A 23,341-nucleotide genomic window follows, 5' to 3' on the forward strand; every position below is an offset into this window, starting at 1 on the left:
AAATATTTTAGCTATTTTCTTTTTTCTCTCTCAAAATTCAAGGATTAAAAAGTAAAGTAAAAGATTTACAGGCCTCTTAAACAATAAACATGGAAAAACATGTTAATTTTTTTCCTTGTTTTTTTAATTTTTTTTTACATTACTAGGAATTTTCTCTTGTAAAAAATGATTTATTATTTATGAGGACTCATACATGCAATAATATGCAATCCAAATGAAAAAAAACTTGTAGATGCAATAACAAAACTTTGGAGGACCAAATTAAAAGAAACTAAAGTTGAATAACCACATTGAAATAAGTATAAAATTTGAGGAACCAAGAAAGGAAATTTATGCAATACTATTTACAGGAAAGTATTTTATTGTTTTTTTAATTAATTGTTAATTAATGTTAATAATACTTACAAAGGAGTGAACAAAAAAAAAAAGAACTAACCCGTAAATATGAAATCAGAAAATAAAAATATTACAATATCAAAACTGTTCTCTTGTATCCCGCGCATATTCGAAGACACTAACCAAACCAGCAACAGTCTCTCTTTCTCTCTCTGGTGTTGAATGTGGAATCCGATAATCCTCTCCGATGAAGAAGAAGGAAACCAAAAAACGCCACTCCCATCTCTCCCTAAAAAACCCCGAACCCTACCCGACCCGACCATTCTAGTCCTCGACGTCGATGACCCGACCCCACACAAATCTCCCTCTTTCGTTCCCGAAACTCCATTGTCCGATGTCTCCATCGTCAAATGCACTTTCCCCCGAATTAGGGTTCCCGATTTTGATCCTGAAACCCTCTCTGGTTAGTTAGGGTTCCCAATTTATCCATTGAAATGTCTTTTTTATTTGCAATTAATTAGGGTTTTGTTCTTGTGTGAAAGGAAATGCTGGATTGATCTGTTTGGAATCCGAAAATGATGAGCCGGAAAGTGCGAAAAACTGGAAGGAGAAGACGACTATGGATGCGGGTTATGATGAAGTGGAGGAGAGAAGAAGATGGAGAACTTCTACCAACTTTGACTCAGTCGATTGGCTTGGTAAAATCAATTTTGATTTATTGGACAATGCTATTAAAAATCTCTTCGATGTTTAGGTCAAATTTACGGATGCTAACTGAAGATATTTTGTTTATCAGTGGATGCTAATGTAAATCAAATGTCTGGGGTCAGTTCTTCGCAGCCGAGTCTCTCACAAGATGATATCTGTCAGGTAATCCCTTAATAACAATAACATATTGCGTTTTTGTTTGTAGTTTATTTAAGGTTGAACTTGAAGAGTAAGTGGTATTGTTTTCTTACGATTTATATGAAATTGATGTCTTACTAGAAAATCTTGATGATAAGATCAATTTGTATTTTCTGTTTTTGAAGTCTTAACTTCATTTTTCTTTTATCTTAGAAGTATCTGTAAATGGAAGTTATGTTGCTTGTTAATTCTGTTTTGATTTATCAAGTTAATTAAAATGGATTTTTCGAAGCTTTTTATGAGAAGTTTATTAAGTTCAAAATAGTTAAAGCCAAAACTCTGTTCGTGTTAAAAAGCGAGTAGCGATTTCTGCTGTGAGCATATGAGCTTTTCCACTTTAGGATACACTATTCTAATCAACTTGTTTTTTTTAAATCTAGTTGAATATGAGTCTCAGTTTTCTGATTCACATTAGCTTAATTATTGACATTGAACCAGATAGGCGATTGTCCTGACAAAGAAAATTTTAGCATGGAGCAGATGGCTTGCACCTTGAAAGAGAAAAGGAAAACTAAAGTTAACTCTGCCAGGGAAAATAGTGCAGATGAAGCAGTGGGAACGAAGAATACGAAAAAGGACGAAAGAATTCGTTTAATGGAAGAAAAGAAGCTAAAGAAAGAAGTAATAATTTTAGTAATGTTAGTCAACTTATATAGTATATGAGTTTATAAATTTAAATTATCTAATCAAAATCTGCTGAGCAGCAAGAGAAGTTGCAGAAAGCAGCTCTTAAGGCTCAAGCAGCAGAGTTGAAAAAAATGGAGAAAGAAATGCAAAAGTGGGAAAAAGGGAAGTTTGCTCTAAATTCTATTGTTGCTGAATTTGACACTAGAGTAATTGAACATGGCTCAGTGGGAGGTAAGAATTATTTTTTTCTTGTTCAATATATTTCTTCTTTTATACTTCAGTAGATTCATTATGCTAATATATAGTTTTCTGAATTATCTACTTTATTAGTATAGGACCTCTGCTCACCAGGTTTGCTGATAAGGGCCTTACATATCGTGTAACATCAAATCCAATTGAAAGATCTATTCTGTGGACCATGAGTGCTCCAGAACATATTTCTCAGGTAATTAGTGTTCAGTAGATTTTGTAAGAACAAGCTAATTACAAATTTGCAAACGAGATACCTTGCCAGTTTCTTTCAAACTTGTATTGTTTTTATGCATGCACTATGTGTGTTGTTAGGTTGCATTTCTCCTATCGTTAAATTATTACGTATATAATCCTCATTATTTAATGCAGCTTTCTCGTGAAGGAACTGACATTCGATATGTAGCCCTTGTATATGAAGCAGAAGAGTTCTGCAATCTTGTTATGAGTGAATCACTCCTGGATCATGTGTCTTCAGTTCGAAGCCGTTATCCATCTCATACAATTTGCTATCTCACAATTAGGCTGATGGCTTATGTCAATAAAAGGTGAGCAATTGGTGAAGTTTAATTAATGTAAATTTTAACTTCTTTCTTCTTTCCATGTTTGATGCTTGTCTACTTTCTGTGAAATTTTATGCCGTGTTTCTGCTTCTATGATTGTGTTGTCTCTGTGTTTTGCATGTGGAGGGATAGTCATGTTTATCATAGCTGGCCAAAGAGACACGGATTGTTCATCTTGTTTTTTGTTGTTTTTTACCCTAGAAAAATCAAGATTTAATAGATGAGGTCGTAAAAAAAGTAGAGAACTGTGAATCCAAATTTATTAAAACTCATTCCAAAAACGAGAGTTCTTCAGATTAAATTTAAATTTGAAGCGATGAGCAATCACTTGATTTGCAGAATCAGAAAGGAATGAAAACTATTTTAGTTTGCAAATCTGACTGGAGACATAATTCAAAGATGTGTGTTTGAATATCAGGAAATTGATTTCATTAATAAAATGGTGAATTTTGTTTTACTTGAGAAGCCTGAGTACTTATCTAGAACCACATAATCAAACATTGAAGCACAAATCTCAATGATACAGGAAAGGAATTAAGCTTAATAAAGGGCTGTTATGGCAGTGTTACTATAAAGTTTTGTGGTATCATACAGCAGTAGCACTATAATGGCTATTAAGGGCTCGTTGTTGCTGGTATCATACTGTAGTAGCACTATTCTCAATGCTACTCAAGTAGCACTCTGTTCAGAAATTTCTCCATCTTATTTAGTAATCTTTTTATCATTATGATATGCTAGAATGTTAGGCTGGTTAGCCTGGTTTTAAAGCTTATGATTTAGTTTAAAGGGATGGATTTAGTTTAAAGGGATGGATTTAGCTTCCACCTTCCCCTCCTCACCTTAAGCAAGTGAGATCCCCACCCCACCCCACCCCCCTACCCCGGGCATGGGCACTGGTGAAAGTTTGGGGCATCTTAGTGCCCCCAAAATACAATAGTTTTTGTATTTTGATACTAAATAATATATTTCTGTGAGCTAGTAAATCTTTTAAATAATTGATATGGTAAAATATAAGGTACAAGTACATAAGTTTGGGTCCTGGTGGATTTTGTGGTGGGGGATATCTTTGCCACCTTGGTCTGACAGGGACAACTTCTCCCCAAATAGGTAGGGTGGTTTGGGCTGATGATGGTCAGATCTGGCTAAGTTTCCATCTCCAAAGGGAGAAAAACTACCATTCAGCCTCTCGGAGACCTTCCAGATTATTGGTCCCAAATGGATTCACCTTGTGGTTTTCTTCTAAACAAAGGGCAGCATCAAGTTAGGCGCAATAACTATGAACGCTATGCCATTTTCAACATGTTCATATTCAGGTCCAAATTTTCAGTAGAAGATATGTGGAAAAGATTGCACATTGAAGAAGCGTCTATCATCATCCTCCAAGAAATAGATAGTGTCTTCCACTAATCACCATCCCATCCTCAACACCATCTTATGACCCTTCACCAGGTTCCACTACACATTCTTGTTGATCATGTGATTGGAACACATCATCCACAATGGGAAAAAGTAAAGGAGACAGCAAATCACCTTGATGCAACCCTCTAAAACCTTCAAACCATATTATTTTTTTATCCTAATTGACAATCAATGTAAATACCACTATTTACAAATATTTCATAATCTGCTACATCCATCTTCGAAAACATCTCCACTCCTAGAAAATCCCAATTTACACTATCATAGGATAGGCCTTCTTAAATCCACATTGAAACAATACCCTTCCTTGTCATCTCTAGACTCATCTAGTTTTTGCTTCATTAACACCTGATTATGCTTGTAGAATCTCTGTCCTCCATGAAAGTGCTTTTGTAATGCTAACTCTCATCAGTCAACACAAGCCTGGAGAATCCTCATAGCCAAGACTTTATGAACACCTGGCACCAAAACCTGTCGGTCTAAAGTCTAAAATCCACTGTAACTGAAGAATACACCTGAGAACCAATGTAGCAAGCTCAAGTTAGCACTTCACTGACAATTCTATTGCAAAAGGATTCTCCACAAGCTCCCTTTTCAGAGATGAGGCCAATCCATATCCTTGATAATTTTTCTAGTGATGTCTCCAATTGAATTCCTTAATGATCTAGCCAACTAGGTAATCCCCTCTTAAATCAGGTCCGGGTTTCTGACCATTTCAACCCTCTCCTATCTTCCAAAGGGAATTGCAGTCATCATCGTTCACTTTCCAATTCATCTAATCGTTCTCCTTTTAGCAGAACACTGCTCTTTCAGCCACAACTGACAATGAAGACCTCGACATTTCAATTCTTCAATTTCTTTCAAAGAATAGCAGCCTCATAAAGTGAATTCAGCCCACCATCCAGACCAAGGCATATTTTTCTGAGCAAAAACCGTGTATTGGTTATCCTTGGCCTTTTACTGATCCTTGTACTTTGAACAGATTTAGCAATTTTTACCAACGTGTAAGTTGGAGAGAGAGCCTTCTCGAACTCTGCTTTGAAGCTGTTGGTAAATACAAGAATCTGCAAAACCCATTTCATGCAATCAGTACCCCAAAGTGTTCCTCACCGTAGTCTGGATTATTAACTGATCCCCAGCCTCAAAAATTAATTTCCAGATTGTCATCTCTGTTTCTCCACTCAGCACATAATTTTGGCGATGACCACTCAAGGAGGTAAGAGTGTTCTCTTTGGCTTAATGTCCTTGCCAGGCTAAGGCCTTGTTCATGGTAAAATGTGAAGGGATAACAAGAACTACTCTCTCTTGGACGCCTTTTGGTGGGTTCTATGGGTTAGCTGAGATCCTTGCTACTGGAACAATGCGACTTTCTTCTCGCACTCTAACAAATGAAAGAAGGGCAACTGAGATGGTTTGGCCATGTCCAGCATAGGCCACATGTAGCAGTGGTTTGGAGAAGTGATAAGTTGACAGGAGGGACATGGGGAAGATGAAGTTAAGATGATGTGGATGGAAGTGGTATCAGAGGATCTAAAACTATTGATATTGAAGTAGATTTGGTTTATGATCCGCGTAGCCAATCCCAAATAAGTTTGGGATTGAGGTTCTGTTGTTGTTCTCTCTAATAAATGCCAGCTACATCTAAAAAGAAAGTTTCTTCATTTGTGTAGCAGTTTCCATCTTCTCTAGCATTTTCGTTTACTTGATAAATATGCTGCAATGCTTGCTGCTGCTGTGTCAATGGAAATCTGTGATTGTACTGAAGCTTGTACTGTCTACTTTAGAGTTTTCTGCTATTCTTTATGTTGTTTATTTTTTGATAATGTTGTAGTATTGTATTGCTTTCTAAATTGAATGTTGACAATGTATTAGGGGAAAGGAGCAGTACAAGCAGCAAGAAAATGATGATGGTTGGAGATGTCCATCTGTTGAAGAGGTCAAAAGACAAGCTTAAAGTTTATACAAGTCTAATCACTTCCTGTATTTTCATAATAGATGTTTGGAAGGCATTATGAAGTTTAATAAATCGCAAACTTGTCTGCAGGCGCTAGCGAAGTTAACCACACATTTTGTTAGGGTACATTATAGGCTGTGCACAGATGAAGCTGAGCTTGCTGATCATGTCTTTGGTTTGACACGCAGCTTGGCATCTTGTCAATTTAGGTGCTGAAAATTATTTCTGTTGTCATGTAATCAGCTCAACTTGTAATCACCATCACACATCTTTTTATTCTTTTTGAATCACAAACTCCTCTATCCTGCTTTGTTTTTTATATTTTAGCTGTTCAATTTTCTCACTCTTTCTTCTGTTTTACTTTTAATTGCAGAAAGAAGTTAACACAACTATCTGTAAATGCTAATGGGTCCTTTATCCCTAAAGACTTCATTGACAGAAATTTAATAAAAAAGAGTCCATGGTGAGTAATATTTTTTCCAAATTATATTAGTGACGAGCCTGCTTGTGTACATATTATCGTATAACTCTTAAAATCTATATATTGCTTATGTAAACTATTGAGTTCTGTTTCTCCAGTTGTCAATTGTTTTTATTCTAGTACATTTTTGGCAAGTCTATTTGCCATACCATTTGCATTTTTCAACACTTTATGTAACAAAAAATCATGATGTTTATTTAAATATACATGTGTTGATATTCTTCAATCTTCATGCTGCAGTTTTCCTATCATGAAAAAGTGATTTGCATATTTTAATCTAAATTCAAATTGTTTGGAAAATAATTACTTGAGCTGATGCATGACAAAATTACAGCACCATGATGCTCCTCCTTTCCTTTTTTACCCCTTTACCTTCCACCAGAGACTTCAATGCTGAAAAATACTGAGATCATGCATTAAAACAGAAGTTGCAGAACTGGAATGAGCAGAGAACTAGCAAAATTGAAATATTTTTATTAGGTTCTCCTTTTCAGTTTGATATGGTTTTGTTAACAATTAATCAGTGATACTATAAAAGTGAGTCAAACCGACAAAATGTTATTGAAATATATCAAGTTTCCTTTGTAAATTCATCCATAGATATGAAACTAAATATAGTATCAATTTTATTTTCAAATCTAGCCGAGTAGTATATTGGCATGTTGGCTTTCCTTTTATATTTGCCTCCATTTATTTTCTCTGTTGCAATTGCTGTTGTTTGTGATTCTTCTATCTGCATTCAGGTTAAAAGCTTTGGTAGCTATTCCAAAGGTGCAGCCACGGTTTGCTATTGCTATATGGAAGAAGTACCCTACCATGAAGTCTCTTTTGAGTGTATACATGGACCCTAACAAATCAGTAAGTACTAAGAAAAGGCCACCAAAATTTTGGCATTAATGTTGACTTTCAAGCTTTGCCCTTTATGTATATCATTAATGGCCTATATACTACACATTTTACTATGGGTTTTTCGCTACCATCCCTGTGAATTGAAATGGTCCATTTTGGATTAATTTTGGGCTTGGATTTCATTCAATGTAGTTGACACTTCCACCATCATGCTGTCTATTGTGACAATATATCCTATATATAAAAAGAAACAGGGCTCTTTAACTGGTCTGAAGATGCTATTTATTGCCAAATTAATTTCACTAGGAGGGAGAGGGAGAGACTCAGAGAGCAAGGGGTGTTAATCTCTATTCCTATATATGCAAATTTATGTTTTTGCGCATGCATTTTGGTCTGGAAGGTCTGGTTACTATTCATTTACTGTTAAGTAGAACTTGTGGAGTTTAATTGCACCAATCTTTTTACTAAAGAAAATTAAAGGACTGGACCAAAATGTTTGCCTGTCAAGTTTTCAATTACCTAGCGGGCTTGAAAATTATAACATGGAAATATGTGAGGTTCAGAATGGGTGTGCAGGTTTCATGTGATGGGAGATGCTGACCCATTATATAGCTTAAGGTATAATGAACCATCTGATGAGTCAACAATAAAAAATAAAAAGAAAATAGAAAAAGCGCAGTTTCCCAAGGATGAAACGATTGTTATATGATTTTGTGACCCCTTGTCCTGGAACATTATAATCAACTGTGTCTTCCATATCCTTTTAAGGGAAAAATTAAATGAGCTGACGAGTACTAGAAAATGTTTTGAAGGATGATCCAAAATTAAGAGTATCAATGAATGAAAAGCAACCTACCAATTGCTGCATAATATCGTTAATTTATACCGACATTTATTTTGATGCTATTATGCAAATGAAGTTACAGTGGTTGTGTTGAGAGTAAAGTTTGGTGACAAGCATACTCATGCGCACTGCTCCAGGCATGATGTTGAATTCTTTGAACAAAGAAGATGCTTGTTTCAATATTTCTGCCGGTCTTTTTTTTTTTTTTTTTTTTCATGCATTCTCTTTATAATTTTTTTTAAAAATTTACAAGAAACAACAACCCCTTTTCATTGTCAAATGTAAACCAAAGGCAGAGCCAAATGCTGCTCTTGATACTGTTGGAAGGCAGAATATTCCCCAGCTCTCATTTGTATCCTTGCAGGGCACCAGTGTCTGGAAGATGGCCCTTGAATTGTGTAATTTCTCTATTTTGTGCTTTCAGAGGTAGCTGCATTAGAATAACCATTCATTTTTCTCTTTTATGAAAATGTAGGTGCACGAAAAGGAATTTCTGCTTGAGAATCTGACCACTGAGGGTTTCATTGGTGGTGAAAGAAGAGTTGGTCAGATTTGTTCAAAGCGAGTTTACAGGATACTTATGGCTCAGAGTGGAAACATCATAACTGATAACGTTGAAGATGGTGCTGACTTTTTCAGAAACCACTCATCTTAAATAACTCCCTGCTGTAAGTCTCGGGGATCAAGAGTAGAGGTTTCTATAAATCATTTATAATTTTTTTCAGTCATTCCTTCTTTAGGAGGACAATTGATCTGTTAACTTCACTTAGGAAAATGACCTTCTTGTGGAAGTTCTAGTTGGAACACACTCCCTCAAGTGGCATTTTTCATGTGTCGTGATCAGTCAGGCCTGTTGACAAACAGAGCAAATGAAATCCATCACCAGTGAAGGTGGGGAGATTTGAGATAGTTCTGTCTTGTTCTTGTCAGCAAGTTCTCAGACATCTTTCATCTCATTGAAGGATGAGGCCACCTCAAAGGTATTCTCTGTAGCTTTGCACTCGGGATAACCACTCTTTGTGCGCGCTTATATTGTGTGCATATAGACACCAATCACTAGTGCTAAGATCAGCTATATCAGAAATAGGTTTGCACTTCCCGAGTTTCAACAGGTTACTGGGTCCGCAATAATCATTCTGGATTGTGATGTCTCGTCATCGTCCTGTCCTGGAGCCTACTGATAGATGACTACTGAAGCTCTCTTTGATTTGTGTTTTGAGGTGGGGTGTTTAGTCTTAACTTTCAACTGGTTGCTTGATCAATGGTTTCGATCAGGTTGGTGATGAGGGTTGGCCAAGTGTGTAAGCCTGTTTGGGATATGAACTCCATTATTTATTCAGTTTCCAAAATTGATCTCAAGCCATGCTTCCGCTGTATCAGTTGTTTTCTTTTATCAGAAAAAAGACAATTCTTGTCGATGCAAATGGAGAATGAGCTCTGAGGAGCAGAGACACTGAACAATTTGAAGAAATTATCAGCTCAGAGAAAAAGTGCTGCGTTATTTGTCGAGGCAGCAGTTTAGTCTTTACTGTGTTTTTCACTACCCTCTTTCCTGGTGGCCGTCTTCTTCTTGGCTTCTGAGTTGCGGTAGGTCCCTCCGGCCCTTACCTAACATCTGTGGGGCCTCCATCACATCAAACTTGTCTAGAACACTGATAATTTGTGAACATCTTTGTTTTGATTAGGTGCAGCAGCCACTCAATCCGAGAGGAGGGGGCTGGGTTGGTGTGAAAAATAAATTTTAAAAAATAAAATAAAAATATTATTTTCATGTTTTTTAAATAAAAAAAAATTTGAAAAATAAAGCGCATCTGTTGGTGCTATTGGATTGGATCGCTCCCGAGATTATGTGAAAACAATAGTCTAATAGCAAGTAGTCTTCTAAGGTGCCACCAAAGTTGGAGAGGATATGGACTGATCTTCAGCTGTCTAGGAGGGCTGTCATCTAGGAGGGCATAATGACAGCTTCAATTCGATAGAGATGGTTAATCCCTCCATTGACTAGTACGCTTATTGAGGGGAAAAACAATTAATGGGGGGACCATTCCTTAGTTTAGCCGTGAAAAGTAGGGTGATGTTCAACTACATAATAATATTCTAATTTTCTTTTTTTTTTTCTTTTTTTTTTCTTTTTATTTTTTTTAAAGCTTAGGTCATAAAAAGGAAATTCGAAATCACTATTTAATGTGATGTTTCTGCATCAGAAAACTAAAAATAATAATTTCTTAATTTTTTAAATTTATACCGAGTTTGAAAAATATATTTTAAATGTGTCTTTGTGATTTTTCTTTACAAAAGTTTTTTTAAAAAAAAACATGAACAATACAATTTTTTATATATAAATACTTTTTTACTTTATAAATATTAAAAATTATTTTTATAAATTTAGTTTCTATTATAAATCTAATATAAAATTTTTTTAGTTAATAATATAGCTTTTTTATGTTAATGTTTAATTTGAATGAAATGAAATTAATATTCTATAATTATTATGAATACAGGATATTTATTATAAATTATGGCTTTAGTTTTTTATCAAAAAAAAAAAAAATAGTTGTGTTCCTGATATATTTTTTTCAGTGGAAAATTTCATTTTTGTTCTCAACAAATGAATACATTTTCTATTTTATTTTATTTTATAAGGAAAAGAGAAAGAAAATAGTTTTCTGTAATAGATACTAAAATTTCCATAAACTTTCTAGTTTTATAATGTATACAAAACCAAAGAGGTGATCTTATTGTTTGAAAGATGCCTGGAGATGCTTCTATTTGAAAGAAATAAAAAAACAAAAAAAATAGCTTGTTTGTTTTTTTTCGTTTTAAAAATATCTCAAGTTGATTTTATATTTTTTTACTTTAAATTAATTTTTTTTAGTATTTTTAAATCATTTTGATATATCTATTGTCAAAAATAATTTTTTTTAAAATATTATTTTAATATATTTCTGATCAAAAAACACTTTAAAAAACAATCATTATTATACCCATAGTTTTGAAACTTGGCTAGGCCTGACGAGTCGACCCAGGGTTGGAACCGGATTGGGTTGAAAAAAAACAGGAAAAGAAAAAACCCGGTGGGTTGACACGATGATCCGATCAAGATCCGGTTGCAAATCTGTTGACTTTTATTTTTTTTTATTAAAGCGACGACATTTTATTTTATTTTTTTTAAAAAAACCAACCCAGTTAAAACCTGGGATTTGAACCAGGTCTTAAATCTATGATTATACCCTTAAGAGGGTGTTTGAGAGTGTGGTAGCTGTTGCTTTTCAAATAGCTTTTCATGCCGAAAAGCATGCCAATAATATTTTTTTTATTTTTAAAAAATTATTTTTGATATTAGCACATTAAAACGATTCAGAAAATATAAACCGCCTCAATTTTAATAAAAAAAAAAAAATTTTTTTTAAAAAATAGGTTGAACAACAGTGCCAAACAGGTACTAAATATCCCAAAAGAAAAAAGCAGCGGTGATTCCCTGTAGCGAGAGCAAAACAGGTAGAGCACGGCAATACGGTAATACATGGAGGGACCGTTCTTTTTCTCAAAGTTTTTATGCTAAACATATTGCAAATGGCCCTCCTCTCCACAGACTATTGTCTCCCACCAAACCCCACAATATCATATTTTCCCATCTAATCAAACACCATTTACTTTATGTTCAAAACGATCTCCATCTTCTTTTAATCAAACTCCATTATCATCAGCTTCAAGCACACGTCATTGCCCATGCAAACTCCACTACCACTAGGTTAGGTTCATTCTAGTTTAGCTTAGCTTAGCTTCTCTTATATAATACAAGTTAGGTCATGGCCTGCTTCTTGTGCTCGTTGATCTGATGGAGAAGAGCAAATCATTTTCCGGTTACTCAAATGCCTACTCAGAAATCCGGCTAGGCTTCGAGGAACGGTCTAGATCTTACAGCTTTAATGGCCCGGCAGGCAAGGTCGATGATATTGAGCTAGAGAGTTCAGGCAATCCGGAGCTCAAGCGGCGGAAGAGAGTGGCACAGTATAACATGTACACCATGGAAGGTAAGATCAAATCATCGTTGAGAAACAGCTTCAAGTGGATCAAGAGCAAGCTTGTAGATGACTATTTTGATGACTGAACTGTATCTATATATTCTGCCGCCTTGCCACTGTTTATATATATATATATATATATATATATATATATATATATATGTGCAAGAGTGTAAATTAATAATTATGTCTAAAGTCTTCGAAGTACTTTGCCAAACAAGAGTGCGATGTTACTGGGTTTTATATGCAATAACCATGCTCTCTGCTCTCTAATTTCTCAGACTGTAACCAAGGAGGAGGAGAAACATGCTTCTCCTTCCATATTCAATTCATGCGAATCCACCCATGAAACCCTTCCACGTCTTCGCTGGAACTGTGTTCATGTTCTTCGCTTGAGTTGCTCTGTTTAACCCAAGTTCTAACCTCAGCAAGTGTACGTAATGACTAGTGAGGTAACCTGCTTTATTAGTCCAACATATACATATATATATATATATGTAAATCCTGAATTGTTTAGAAAAGTGGTTTTTATAAAGGATTCTTCATAAAATTACCGTTAATTAATTGGTTTGAGCTACATATGTTGTCTTAATCTAACTATTAGTTTTGTAAAAAAGAAAAGAAAAGAAAATAAATCAAACCATTAACTTTTCAAATTAATAAAATGAAATAAGAATACTTCGGTTGCATGATATGAAAAAAATATTAATTAAGTGATGAAGTCTTGAATTTGTTTTTCAAATCAAACAAATTAATAAGAACCCTTGAGTTCCTCAAAGGATAGGTTGAGGTTGGATGATTAAGAAGATTTACTGATTTGATAACCTTTTGAATTCGAGTTAATACTAGCTAGTATCTGAGAGAAAAAAACTCAGTCATAATAAAATTAAAAAAAGGCGAAATTAAAAAGAGAGAGAGAGAGAGACGAAAAAGTTGAAATCCAATTCAACATATATATCCCCACACCTAATCATGAAAGCAAACACTCTAGGTAGACCTGGTTGGGTTGGATAATAGCAACTGTTTAAAGGGATAATTAAAAAAATATATATCTTGTAAGATTTGATCGTGTTTTTTCTCTTTGCAAAATCAAATTTAATATCGTAAAAAATCAAAAGATAATTGCTCAGGATTTCAGGCCGGAAAGACTCTGAAATTAGCTGGAAAAAAACGAAGAAGAAAGGCTGCTCTCATTTATTGACGAGTGCAAATAAAACAAGAACAGTTTACAAACATGAACGCATTGTACAATATTTCCTAGCAGCAACAGCTTCAAGGAGGGAGATGAAGATGCAGTAATATCACAGATAGTAACTGGTGAGACTTTGCTTGGCCTAATCTTTGTCAAGTCCAAAGATTTTTTATATTTTTTCTGGATCAAGAGCACGAAGGTCCGGCGAAGAAACAGACCGGCGGTAACCACCTGGCATTGCATTGCCTCCATTAAGGTTAATGATGTCTGTTACAGAAGCCTGTAAAAGGGTGAAATTCTGGATGTTCTTCGTAGCATTAGGATGAGCCTCCGTTCTTATCTATCTTTTCTGATTCTGATCAAGAATCGGCGACAAGGATCGCCGCGGGAGGCCTTGTTCTTGCCTCAGTATTGATTTTAGACCCTAGGATGTGCTGCTGCTTGCACTGTTTCCTGTCTCAAGGCCATTATTCATGCTTGGCTCTGAGATTTTCGCCACCTAAAACAAAGCGGAATACCATAGATTATTTCCAAGATCATCACATCTTCTTCTTTATTGAATTACTAGTTTGATTTCTCACACTACGAGTCAACGCGCCAAAAAATAAAGCTTTTTTTCTTTCTTTTCTTTCTTAGCACTAAGAACGATGCATGCGTTTGTTATTTTTTTTTTTTTGTGTTAACTAGAATAAATGAAGAATTATATATGACAATAAATAATAATAAGTTTGTTTATTTTAATTCAAAAATTAAGTTGGGAAGTTAAATAAATATATTATTTTTCAGAAAAAAAAAAAAGACTGAATATTTATTTTGGTTTAGAAATCGAGTCTTTAAAGTTTTAATTGGTTTTGAAATAAATAAATAAAATTTTATTTTGTCATATTAGTATTGTTCAATATTAAAATATATTTTTAAAAATCATGAAAGCCTCATATAAAATTAACTAAATAAAATATCAATTCAATACTAAATCAACTTAAAAATCAAATAAAAATCAAATGATAAAAATATTAAAAAAAAAACATTATAAATTACGATTACAAGTTAATTTTTCTTATTTGTTTTTTGTTGTTTTTAATATATTTTTTTAATTTTCATTATCTCAAGTGTTCATGATTTCAAACATGATTTCATGGTTTATTGAGAGTTAATTTTGTAAAATTAAACTATAATTATTAAATTAAAAAAATTGATCCAAAAATAGATGGAAAAAAAATTAAGGTGGTTGACTGTTTATATATATATATATATATATCAAGAATGTTACCTCTTTAGAAGATTCTGTTTCTTCTTTGGCACGTTGAGAAAATGAGTTCCTTCTCCCTTGACCACCTTGTCTTGCTCGAGATGAGTGCTTCTTTGGATTCCTGAGCCTACAAGATGGAAGTACAAGCAAGTACACATTCATCAATTTGTTGGTTGCAGAAATAAATCGATAAATTGAGCACCATTGATACTTACTTTTTCCGATCATCGATTTGACTTGGCTCTTCCTCCTCTTTGTAAATTACTGGTAGACCTGAAAGTTCGCATGCCATTGGACTCGAAGAGAAGAACTGCTGGGGATAGAACTGCTTATACTTTTACTCATTGAAATAAGCTCCAGAAATTTGCAAAAGCAGCAGGAAAGAAAAAAAGAAGAAAAGATATAACACAGTATATAACAATCACGAATTAAGGCAGGCATTGCCATTATCGCTCACGTACGTGACTTTGGAGAGCAGAAGCAGCAGTGCCACGATATGCTGGGTTCAGAGCGAGAAGTGTGGTCAAGAGGACAAGTGAAGACTCAGGAAAATCCTTAAAGGCTTCTTGGAAACTAGGTTTGTAGTGTTGAGGTGGTCTGAAGCTTGTTGGTAACCTCATTATCTTCCAATAATCCTCTGGTGGTGAACCACAAAGCTTGAAAATCCTATGAAGTTGCTCAACCTGAACACATGCATATTACATATATATAGCCTCACAAAACAGACAAGGAGGAAATTCTGCATTCAAGAAAATGGAAATGAAAACAATATGTTCCTCTAGCATTTGATTGTGTGTGCTTCTTGGTGATCATGGGATCTATAAATTATGAATAGGAATTGATTCAATGCACTTTCCTGATGGTCTCATAATGTCCTATCAATGTACCTCTGTCCTTCCAGGCATGATTGACCTTCCAATGAACATCTCAGCCAATAAGCAACCAGCACTCCAAAGATCAATACCTAATCCATAATCAGTGGAACCTAATAGTAGCTCTGGGGCTCTATACCAGAGTGTTACCACTCTGTTGGTAAGGGGTCGTTTTGGTTTACGTATGAAGAAATTTGCAAGCCCGAAATCTGCGATTTTCAGCATCCCATTTTTGTCTTTCAACAAGTTGGAAGCTTTAATGTCTCTGTGCAGAATACCCCTCTCATGGCAGTGCTGGAGACCTGAAAGCAGTTGCTGCATGTAGCATTTGACCTATATCAAAGACAGCAAATCGCCATGTTTAGAATCTCATATATATGAACATAGCATTAATTAACCACTAGTTTATATAATTTCCATTTTCCTCATTTTAATGTAATATTTGAAACTTTTTCCATCCTGGTTCTACATATTTTCCAGGAGGTAATAGATTAAACATCTCTTTGAGCCGCAAACAATTAATGAATGGTCAATTCATTATTATGGCCCAACAAACAGCCAGAGACGGTTGTTTTTCAAAGCAGGAGGGAAAGTTCAAACCTGTGGTTCAGTGAGCCTTTCGCCTGGACGAGAGATGATCCTGGTTAGGTCTGACTGCATGAAATCAAAGACAAGATAAAGACTATATTGCATCCTTGATGTGGCTAGTCCTTCAAGCTTGATTACATTTGGATGATCTAGCTTCTGTAGCATCATTATTTCTCTTGCCATAAACTTGAAACTTTCAGGCTCTGATGTGTCAAACCGAACCTTCTTTAGAGCAACTATCTTTCCATGTCCCTATCTCGAGCTTTATAGACATTGCTATAAGTTCCCTGGCCTACCTGCAAATGAAAAACATAGTTCCAATAAGATGATTCATAGTATCTGCTCCATTAATTTCCCACTAATCACCCTAGCCTCTATCGCCATACAATTTCGAAAAAGAGTTCTTCAAATACTGTTTTGGTGTGTGTTTGTGGATCTGAAGTAGAGGAAATGGAAACAAATATCAAACGCTAACCTTAGCTAGCTTATCATAAGAATCAGCACTCTTTGGAACCAAACCAGCCATAACCTCTCTAGCAATGTTGTCAACAAGCCATTTTGGCCACCCGTCTACAAGTTCATCTCCCCCTGCCTTCTTCGAAGAAAATCTTTGTGACACATTTCCAACATCATTCTTTAACCCTTCTCCCACAACCAACTTATCTCCTCCATTGACAGCACCATTCACGGCAACCTCTCTCTTCTTTTCCAATTCTTGCCTGAACAACTTTCTAGGTTCTCTCTGACCAGTAGGTCTCCCTCCATTCTCTCCCTTAACATACCCACTTTCTTGTTTCAACTTCTCTAGTGTCTGAGGAGGCGAGTATGTTGAACTCTTGGTCTGAACACACCCCATTTTTCAGAATCCTAACTCTTCGCAGGGAATCAAAAGCACGTTGATTGCTAGGTGACATAGTAATGGTAATGGAAGGAGTTACATATGAAATGGTTGTGAGCAGCATAGAGATTTATTTTTTAACAATCAAGAAATGCGAATTGGCCGTCCTTTGGCCTGCATTTTGTTTGGATTTTTGCTAAATGGAAATGCCTTTTGTCTTGTCTTTGTTTGACCCTGCTTTCTCCGCTTTAGGATTTAAGGAAGACTTTAGAGACAAGGGTTCACTTTTGTCCTCCATCGTCGATGACTCGTTCTGTGTTACCAAGGAAAAGCTTTAGCTCTTTCTTATTTTGGCGGGTTGGTGAGATTCAAGGGTGTGTCGGACCGATCACAGCCTCTTGCATGCCGGGACAATTCAGAGTTTCGAACTTCACTATAAATAATAATTTACCCTCGTTTGCAATAGACAAGCATTTTCCACTTGAAGTCTAGCTCCATATCCAAGATTCTGGATTCTATATGCAGTTACTTTCGATAGTGTTTGAAGAGATTGTTCTGTGGAGAAAACAGAAGTGCTCTCTCTATTTATCAATAGAAGTTAAACTTGAAAAATACATTCCAGGAACATTGGAAAAGAGACAAAATGCAGGAGTGAAGTTATAACAAGCTGTGCACATTGCTCTTTTAAACAAAAAACGGGAGAACCAAAAGTTCAAGTACCTTTATAGACATTCAGATTTCATGGCTAATAAAACATGTTTCAAATATTTTCAAATTGATATCCCACAGTTGTTTATCCAACGACCAAGCTTTAGCTTGCTTATTTCAATTTCACTTTGCCCAGTATGCTCCAACTTTCACAATTAAAACACTGTAATCAGACGTCAGGAAATAATCCTGCCAATGCTTAAGCTGTTGTCACCATTGATAATCTTTCTAGAAGATGACAGTCCAAGGTCGAAGGGTCCCAAAGAATCAGTCTGCATCAAGAAAGTAAATTAGCTGTTTGTAAGGTTATATGCAGGAAAGAGAATACATTTCAATTACGAATTCAAGTACCCATTTGATTCCTGAAAGCCCTAGGCTGTTTTCATGATTATAACCTCGAGAACCAAGTGACAGCCCTGTTTCAGATTCTTCATAGCCATGACCTTGTTGAAGGCCAGATTGGTTATTGACCTGCAAACCAAGGACACAAAATTTAATGGCTTGCTGAAGTTTATCTGAAATCGTGAAAATTTTGGTCCTCGACTACAACTTTTTAAGAGATCAGTACCCCTAAAATGACTTCAACTGCTGTCCCAAACCAAGAGATGTATAATACCAAATTATCAAATATCTATTAGCAGAGCTCTGCTTCAAATTTCTTGGAACCATCAAACATTTATATCAATCAATTTAATAGGTGACCACGGGTCTAACGATGCAGCTAAAGTACTCTACACAACCAGTATCCTCAGACATATTTCCATAAGTAAATTACAGTATGGGAGAACTTAACAAACCGCAGTCATAGTTGGATGTTTAGATGACTTTGAAGCAGCATCTTGACTGCAGGTCTGAGAATATGCACTTCCACTCAAAGCTTGACAATCTTTGCCTGAGGCAGAGAATTTCTTAATGGCAAACTCATGGCAAGTGTCTTCAGCATCAAAAATAGATGAGCTAGAACATTGAGGAAGTCTCGGTCCTTGGGAATGATTTACTTGCGCAGCAATAAAGGCATCTAGTGAATCAGAGATTAACTGGGAAGGCTTCAAGCCTGGGTTACTCCCATTTGATTTTGGATCAAAGGTATTCAACACTCCCTGCAATGATGCTTCAGATAGCAGGCCCCCGATGCTTATGTTAGTTAGACCATCATCCCACAGAGTTGAAGGCTGCCCAAAGCTGCCAGCATCCCTCTTTGCTTCGTTAACCTAGATAGACACGAATAAGCAAATTTCAGAAAGATAAAACATTGAAAAGCACATTCTAATCAAATCTCCATATAGATCAAACATGCAAAGTTGACCTTAATCAAATAATTCTGGCAATCGATCTTGAAACTTTCTCAAGTAACTTCCACAAATCTTAAAACACTAAGATCCGATGATCATTTTGATGACTTATCAGTTACACACACACACACACATTCTAAAGGCTGAAATCTGGAAGCACTCATAAGTCATAAGCGCCACAGGAAAAGATTGCTGAACACTCAAATCAAGCAAATTACACAAGAACACAATAACAGCAATCAATTGAGAAAATGCCCAAAAAATATACAGTACCACAGGTCCAATTAATTCATTGGAAGACACCTTATCAGCCAAAACCGCATTTGTAGCTCCAGTTGAAGTGCTTGGTTGGAACTCCTCACTGGTTTCCTCCATCCACTTCACTTCACCACGGGCACTCACTGCATCAATGCTGCAAACTTGCTGCATGATTTGAGGTTGCAAACAGGCATCATAGGTAGTTGACATTGAAGGTACTCCAACAGATTCAGTTCCAGAATCCGAGAACCAACCATACCTTAAGACACAAAACAAATCAGAAAACTAAACAAAACTAATAAATGCAACAAAAAGGTGATCAGACCCAAGACCTTAGACGGAAAATAGATGGGTTCCCAATAGCTGCATAGACCTCTCCTGCACTGATATTAATGTCACTCAACGTCCACTTCTTAGTAGTTGAAGCTTCAGATGTGTTATAAGGGTAGAGGACTGGCTCCCCGCAAGCAATTCCCGAACCACCCCACTTGTCATTTAAATGCTTTAGCACAGACGACACCTTTTTCCGAGCGCTTAGAGTGAGTTCCAGGTAGGGATGATAGCCATCCTGCAGAGATTAATTATATAAAAAAAAAAAGGGTCGGCATTTAAAAATACACAAAACAAAATAGAATGAGGTCAAAACATATTTGCAACATCCCGCTGGTTGATATTCTTGACCTTTTCCAATCCCACACGAGTTCCTTCATCAATTGGAAAGAGCTGCAGCTTTATCTTCGCGGGCATTTGCTTGCTTTCTCCGCTGACCCACCTTTTCCTAATTAATAATTAAAAATCAATTTTAAACTAAAACAATACCATAACCAAATAATTAACTAAAGAAAAGGCTTTTAGCGGATCTCATAATCAGCTTGGTTTAGTTTAGTGCAAATTAATTAATGATTAGCTAGGGTTTGTTTGTAGTGCTAATCAATATCAGAATTCATGAAAGAGATTTTATAGAAATTAGGAGTTATGAGATTGAGAAAAATAGCGTACCTGGATTGAATTTTAAAGCTGATTGCTGAGAGGGGGAGAGAGAGAGAGAGAGAGATGTGAAAACTGTATAGAGAGAGAAATGTTGGCGGGAATGAATTTTTTTTTGTGAGTGTGTGTGTGGAGGGGGGGCTGTGATTGGATGAAAAGAAAGGTGGTTCAGCTTACACGTTACACTCGTGTGGGCCTCATATTTGGGCTTGGGTCTATCTTGTTGACTGGGCCTTGAAATTAGGTACTGCTTTTATTTTGTTAAAGTAAAAATGTATCCTCATCTTCAAGTTTGGACTATTATTTTTTTTAAAGAAAAAGCTAATATATATATATATATATATTGAACAGTTATTGCTTTAAAGTATATTTCTCGTCCTGTGACACATATAGATCATTCACCTGAACCTAAATCTAAACTTAAACTTAAGAATATATTTTTAAAAAAAATTAAATTTTTTTATTTCAAATTAATATTTTTATTATTTTTAAATATTTTAATGAGTTGATTTCAAAAATAAGTTTTGAAAAATTAAAAAAAATATTATTTTAATATATTTTTAAATAAAAAATACTTTTCTATCAACTATGCATTTCCTTAGATTAAGGAGTTTGTAACAGTACTGGCGAGCTTTGACATGTCTTCTCTCCCTCTTTACTTTTCAAAGAAAACGGAGGAGCTGTGTGTAAATGGGTCAGTGACATTTGCATCTTGTAAAAAAAGGATGGCGGCATTAGCCACGAGACTAGGGCCACCCTACCCTCTACCTAATTTTATTAGGTTTACAACGAAAACGACAACGCTACCATTAAAGTTATTTTAATGACATGTTTATTATTTCTTCTTCTGGAGATGTTAATTTGTTACTTTCCTTTGGAAAAAAGAAATTTAATTATGGGAAGTCTATAATCATTATGATTGGAACATTGGTGTCCTCACTACAAGAAAATTTAAAAAAAAACATTAATGAAAATAGTGATGAAATAAAAAAAATCAGCATTTTCTACATGTTAAATTACCAATAAAATTTTTTAAAATAATTTTAAAATGAATTAAAAGAGAAGTCTCTCTTCTCTTTATTTATTCTTCTTTTTTGATTTCTTGAAGTGAAGGTTGAGAATGTTTCACGTGATCGATTGGCATGCTTGATGCCATTTTTTTTCCACCAGCCACTTAATTGTAGATTTTGTGGTTAATTAACTTATTTAGTGTTTATTTGTCACAGTGGTGTGATTATTGTTTTGTTAATTTTTTTTTAAAAAAAAATTGTGATGTTTTTTGAATTATTTTAGTGTATTGATTTTAAAAATAATTCTTAAAAGATAAAATAAATATTATTTTAAAAATATTTTTTAATAAAAAATATTTTAAAAAAATAAATTCTAACAATATCCTATCCTGAATACTCCATAGCATCATAATGATCAAAAAAGAAAAGTTCTACTTTTTTGAGCTAGGTGCTTATGTGATGCAATACCACAGCTTTGATAGCAATTTTGCCACTATTAACACAGTGGTAGTATTTTTCAGCATGGTTTTTTTTATTTTATTAATATAGGTGTGCAGGTCAGCTTACGCGTACCTCAACCAATTTTATGGATCCTGAAATTAATAATCATAGAAGTCTTCAATGATAATAAAATTTATAAAACTCAAATTAATAATCTCTAAAAAATAAATTTAAAAATTAACCAATTAAATTACACTCTCATGATTAATAGTTGCAATGATGGAATGGTGATTGCCATTTCCTGTTGTTTTTTCTTCTCTCGTGTAGGAATACATGTATTTTTCTGATGATCACATGTCTTTGAATGTTACAAAATATTCCATAGTATTTCTCAGTTTTCTAGTCATGAATAATGATGATTTTTCAGAATTCAAATAGAATAGCAAATCTACTAGATGAGATCTAATTATCGGCGTGGATAAGTATAATGTAAATTTTAAAAATCCACTAGTCCTTGCTTAAATGGTTTCTTTTCACAAGGTGAAAAAGATGAATTTAAAACATAAAAATTATTTTTAAAAAATACTCCCAACCTAAAATATTAAAATATTAGACACGGTAACATCTGCAATCAAAAGGGTATTAAAATCTAATGAGGTAATACATTGATGGGTAGGATGGGCGGGCTCTCACAGGAAAAATAAAAGAAAAGAAAGAAAACATATTGCTTCTACTTTTTACAATGAAAAAGTTGCCTTAACACAATTTAGCTTGAGATATAAAGAAATATTTTAATTTAAAATTTTAAATTATTAAGTAAGGTTTTAAAATATAATTTTATATTATTTTCTAACGCATTTTCTTAAATAAAAGCTTTTTTTTGTTTGAAACTTGCACAAACTCATATTATCTTGTATTTAATTTTTATTAAATAAATGAAGAACAGTGAAATTCAAACTCGTAATCACTTAATCATCAAGACTCTAATACCGTGTCAAAGAATTAATTCAACCCAGAAGCTTAAACTATTATGTGAGGTCTTAATATAATAATTTATATTATTCTCTAATACATCATTTCAAAGTGAAAATCTTTTGAATTTAAAACTTGTATATGCTCATACCATCTTATACTTGATTTTTATCAAATAAATGGGGATGGTAAGATTCGAACTCGTGACCGCTTGGTTATCAAGGCTCTGATATCATGTTAAAAAATCAATTCAATCCAAAAGCTTAAACTATTATATGAAGTCTCAAGATATGATTTATATTATTGTCTAATATATCATTTCAAGTGAAAGTCATTTGAGTTTGAAACTCGTACATGTAATTACTATCTTTTGTTTGATTTTTATCAAATAAATAAGGATAATAAGATTCGAACTTATAATTATTTAATCATTAAAGTTCTGATACCATATCAGAGAATTATATTAATCCAAATATTTAAGTTGTTAAATAAAATTTTAAGATATAATTTATATTATTTTTCAAAAAAATTTAAATTAAGCATTTGTTTTCGGGAAGGAAAAAAAATTGCACATCCTACAATTAACATAATATTTTTTTTACTGTACATTCCTTTTATTTTTAACGTGCTAAAACATTGCATTTACGTTGGATCCCTTTTTTTTTAAAAAATTGAATTATT

At 34.4% G+C, this 23,341-nt stretch overlaps 3 protein-coding genes and 1 non-coding gene across 5 annotated transcripts; 2 read left to right on the forward strand and 2 right to left on the reverse strand.

Moving 5' to 3' along the window:
- Nucleotides 1-437: 437 nt before the first annotated feature.
- On the forward strand, nt 438-9,587 carry LOC118049642 (crossover junction endonuclease EME1B). Of its 2 annotated transcripts, XM_035059694.2 has the most exons (13): nt 438-799; nt 879-1,034; nt 1,133-1,206; nt 1,681-1,863; nt 1,947-2,100; nt 2,205-2,314; nt 2,491-2,666; nt 5,973-6,036; nt 6,145-6,263; nt 6,428-6,517; nt 7,279-7,393; nt 8,704-8,896; nt 8,999-9,587. In XM_035059694.2, exons 1-12 carry the CDS (start codon nt 559-561, stop codon nt 8,881-8,883), a joined length of 1,662 nt encoding a protein of 553 aa, XP_034915585.1. In that variant the 5' UTR covers nt 438-558; the 3' UTR covers nt 8,884-8,896; nt 8,999-9,587. The 2 variants fall into 2 exon arrangements, with proteins under 2 accessions (XP_034915585.1, XP_034915584.1); XM_035059693.2 differs by having other exon boundaries at nt 8,704-9,587.
- Nucleotides 9,588-11,677: 2,090 nt separating this feature from the next.
- Nucleotides 11,678-13,984, forward strand: LOC118049643 (uncharacterized). The gene is made up of 2 exons (XR_012170277.1): nt 11,678-12,262; nt 12,535-13,984. It is a non-coding gene; the product is annotated as an uncharacterized protein (transcript).
- A 1,156-nt stretch (nt 13,985-15,140) lies between these two features.
- Nucleotides 15,141-17,010, reverse strand: LOC118049687 (probable serine/threonine-protein kinase At1g09600). The gene is made up of 5 exons (XM_073410332.1): nt 16,630-17,010; nt 16,372-16,446; nt 16,167-16,220; nt 15,582-15,899; nt 15,141-15,377 (listed from the first exon to the last, which is right to left on the reverse strand). Exons 1-5 carry the CDS (start codon nt 17,008-17,010, stop codon nt 15,141-15,143), a joined length of 1,065 nt encoding a protein of 354 aa, XP_073266433.1.
- Nucleotides 17,011-17,555: 545 nt separating this feature from the next.
- On the reverse strand, nt 17,556-20,308 carry LOC118049644 (TSL-kinase interacting protein 1). Its single transcript, XM_035059696.2, has 7 exons — nt 20,250-20,308; nt 19,932-20,028; nt 19,583-19,818; nt 19,266-19,509; nt 18,498-18,911; nt 18,052-18,171; nt 17,556-17,972 (listed from the first exon to the last, which is right to left on the reverse strand). Exons 2-7 carry the CDS (start codon nt 19,995-19,997, stop codon nt 17,877-17,879), a joined length of 1,176 nt encoding a protein of 391 aa, XP_034915587.1. The 5' UTR covers nt 19,998-20,028; nt 20,250-20,308; the 3' UTR covers nt 17,556-17,876.
- Between the last annotated feature and the right edge of the window lie 3,033 nt (nt 20,309-23,341).

The sequence above is a fragment of the Populus alba genome, chromosome 7 (genome assembly GCF_005239225.2).
Source record: "Populus alba chromosome 7, ASM523922v2, whole genome shotgun sequence".
Taxonomy (NCBI): Eukaryota; Viridiplantae; Streptophyta; class Magnoliopsida; order Malpighiales; family Salicaceae; genus Populus; species Populus alba.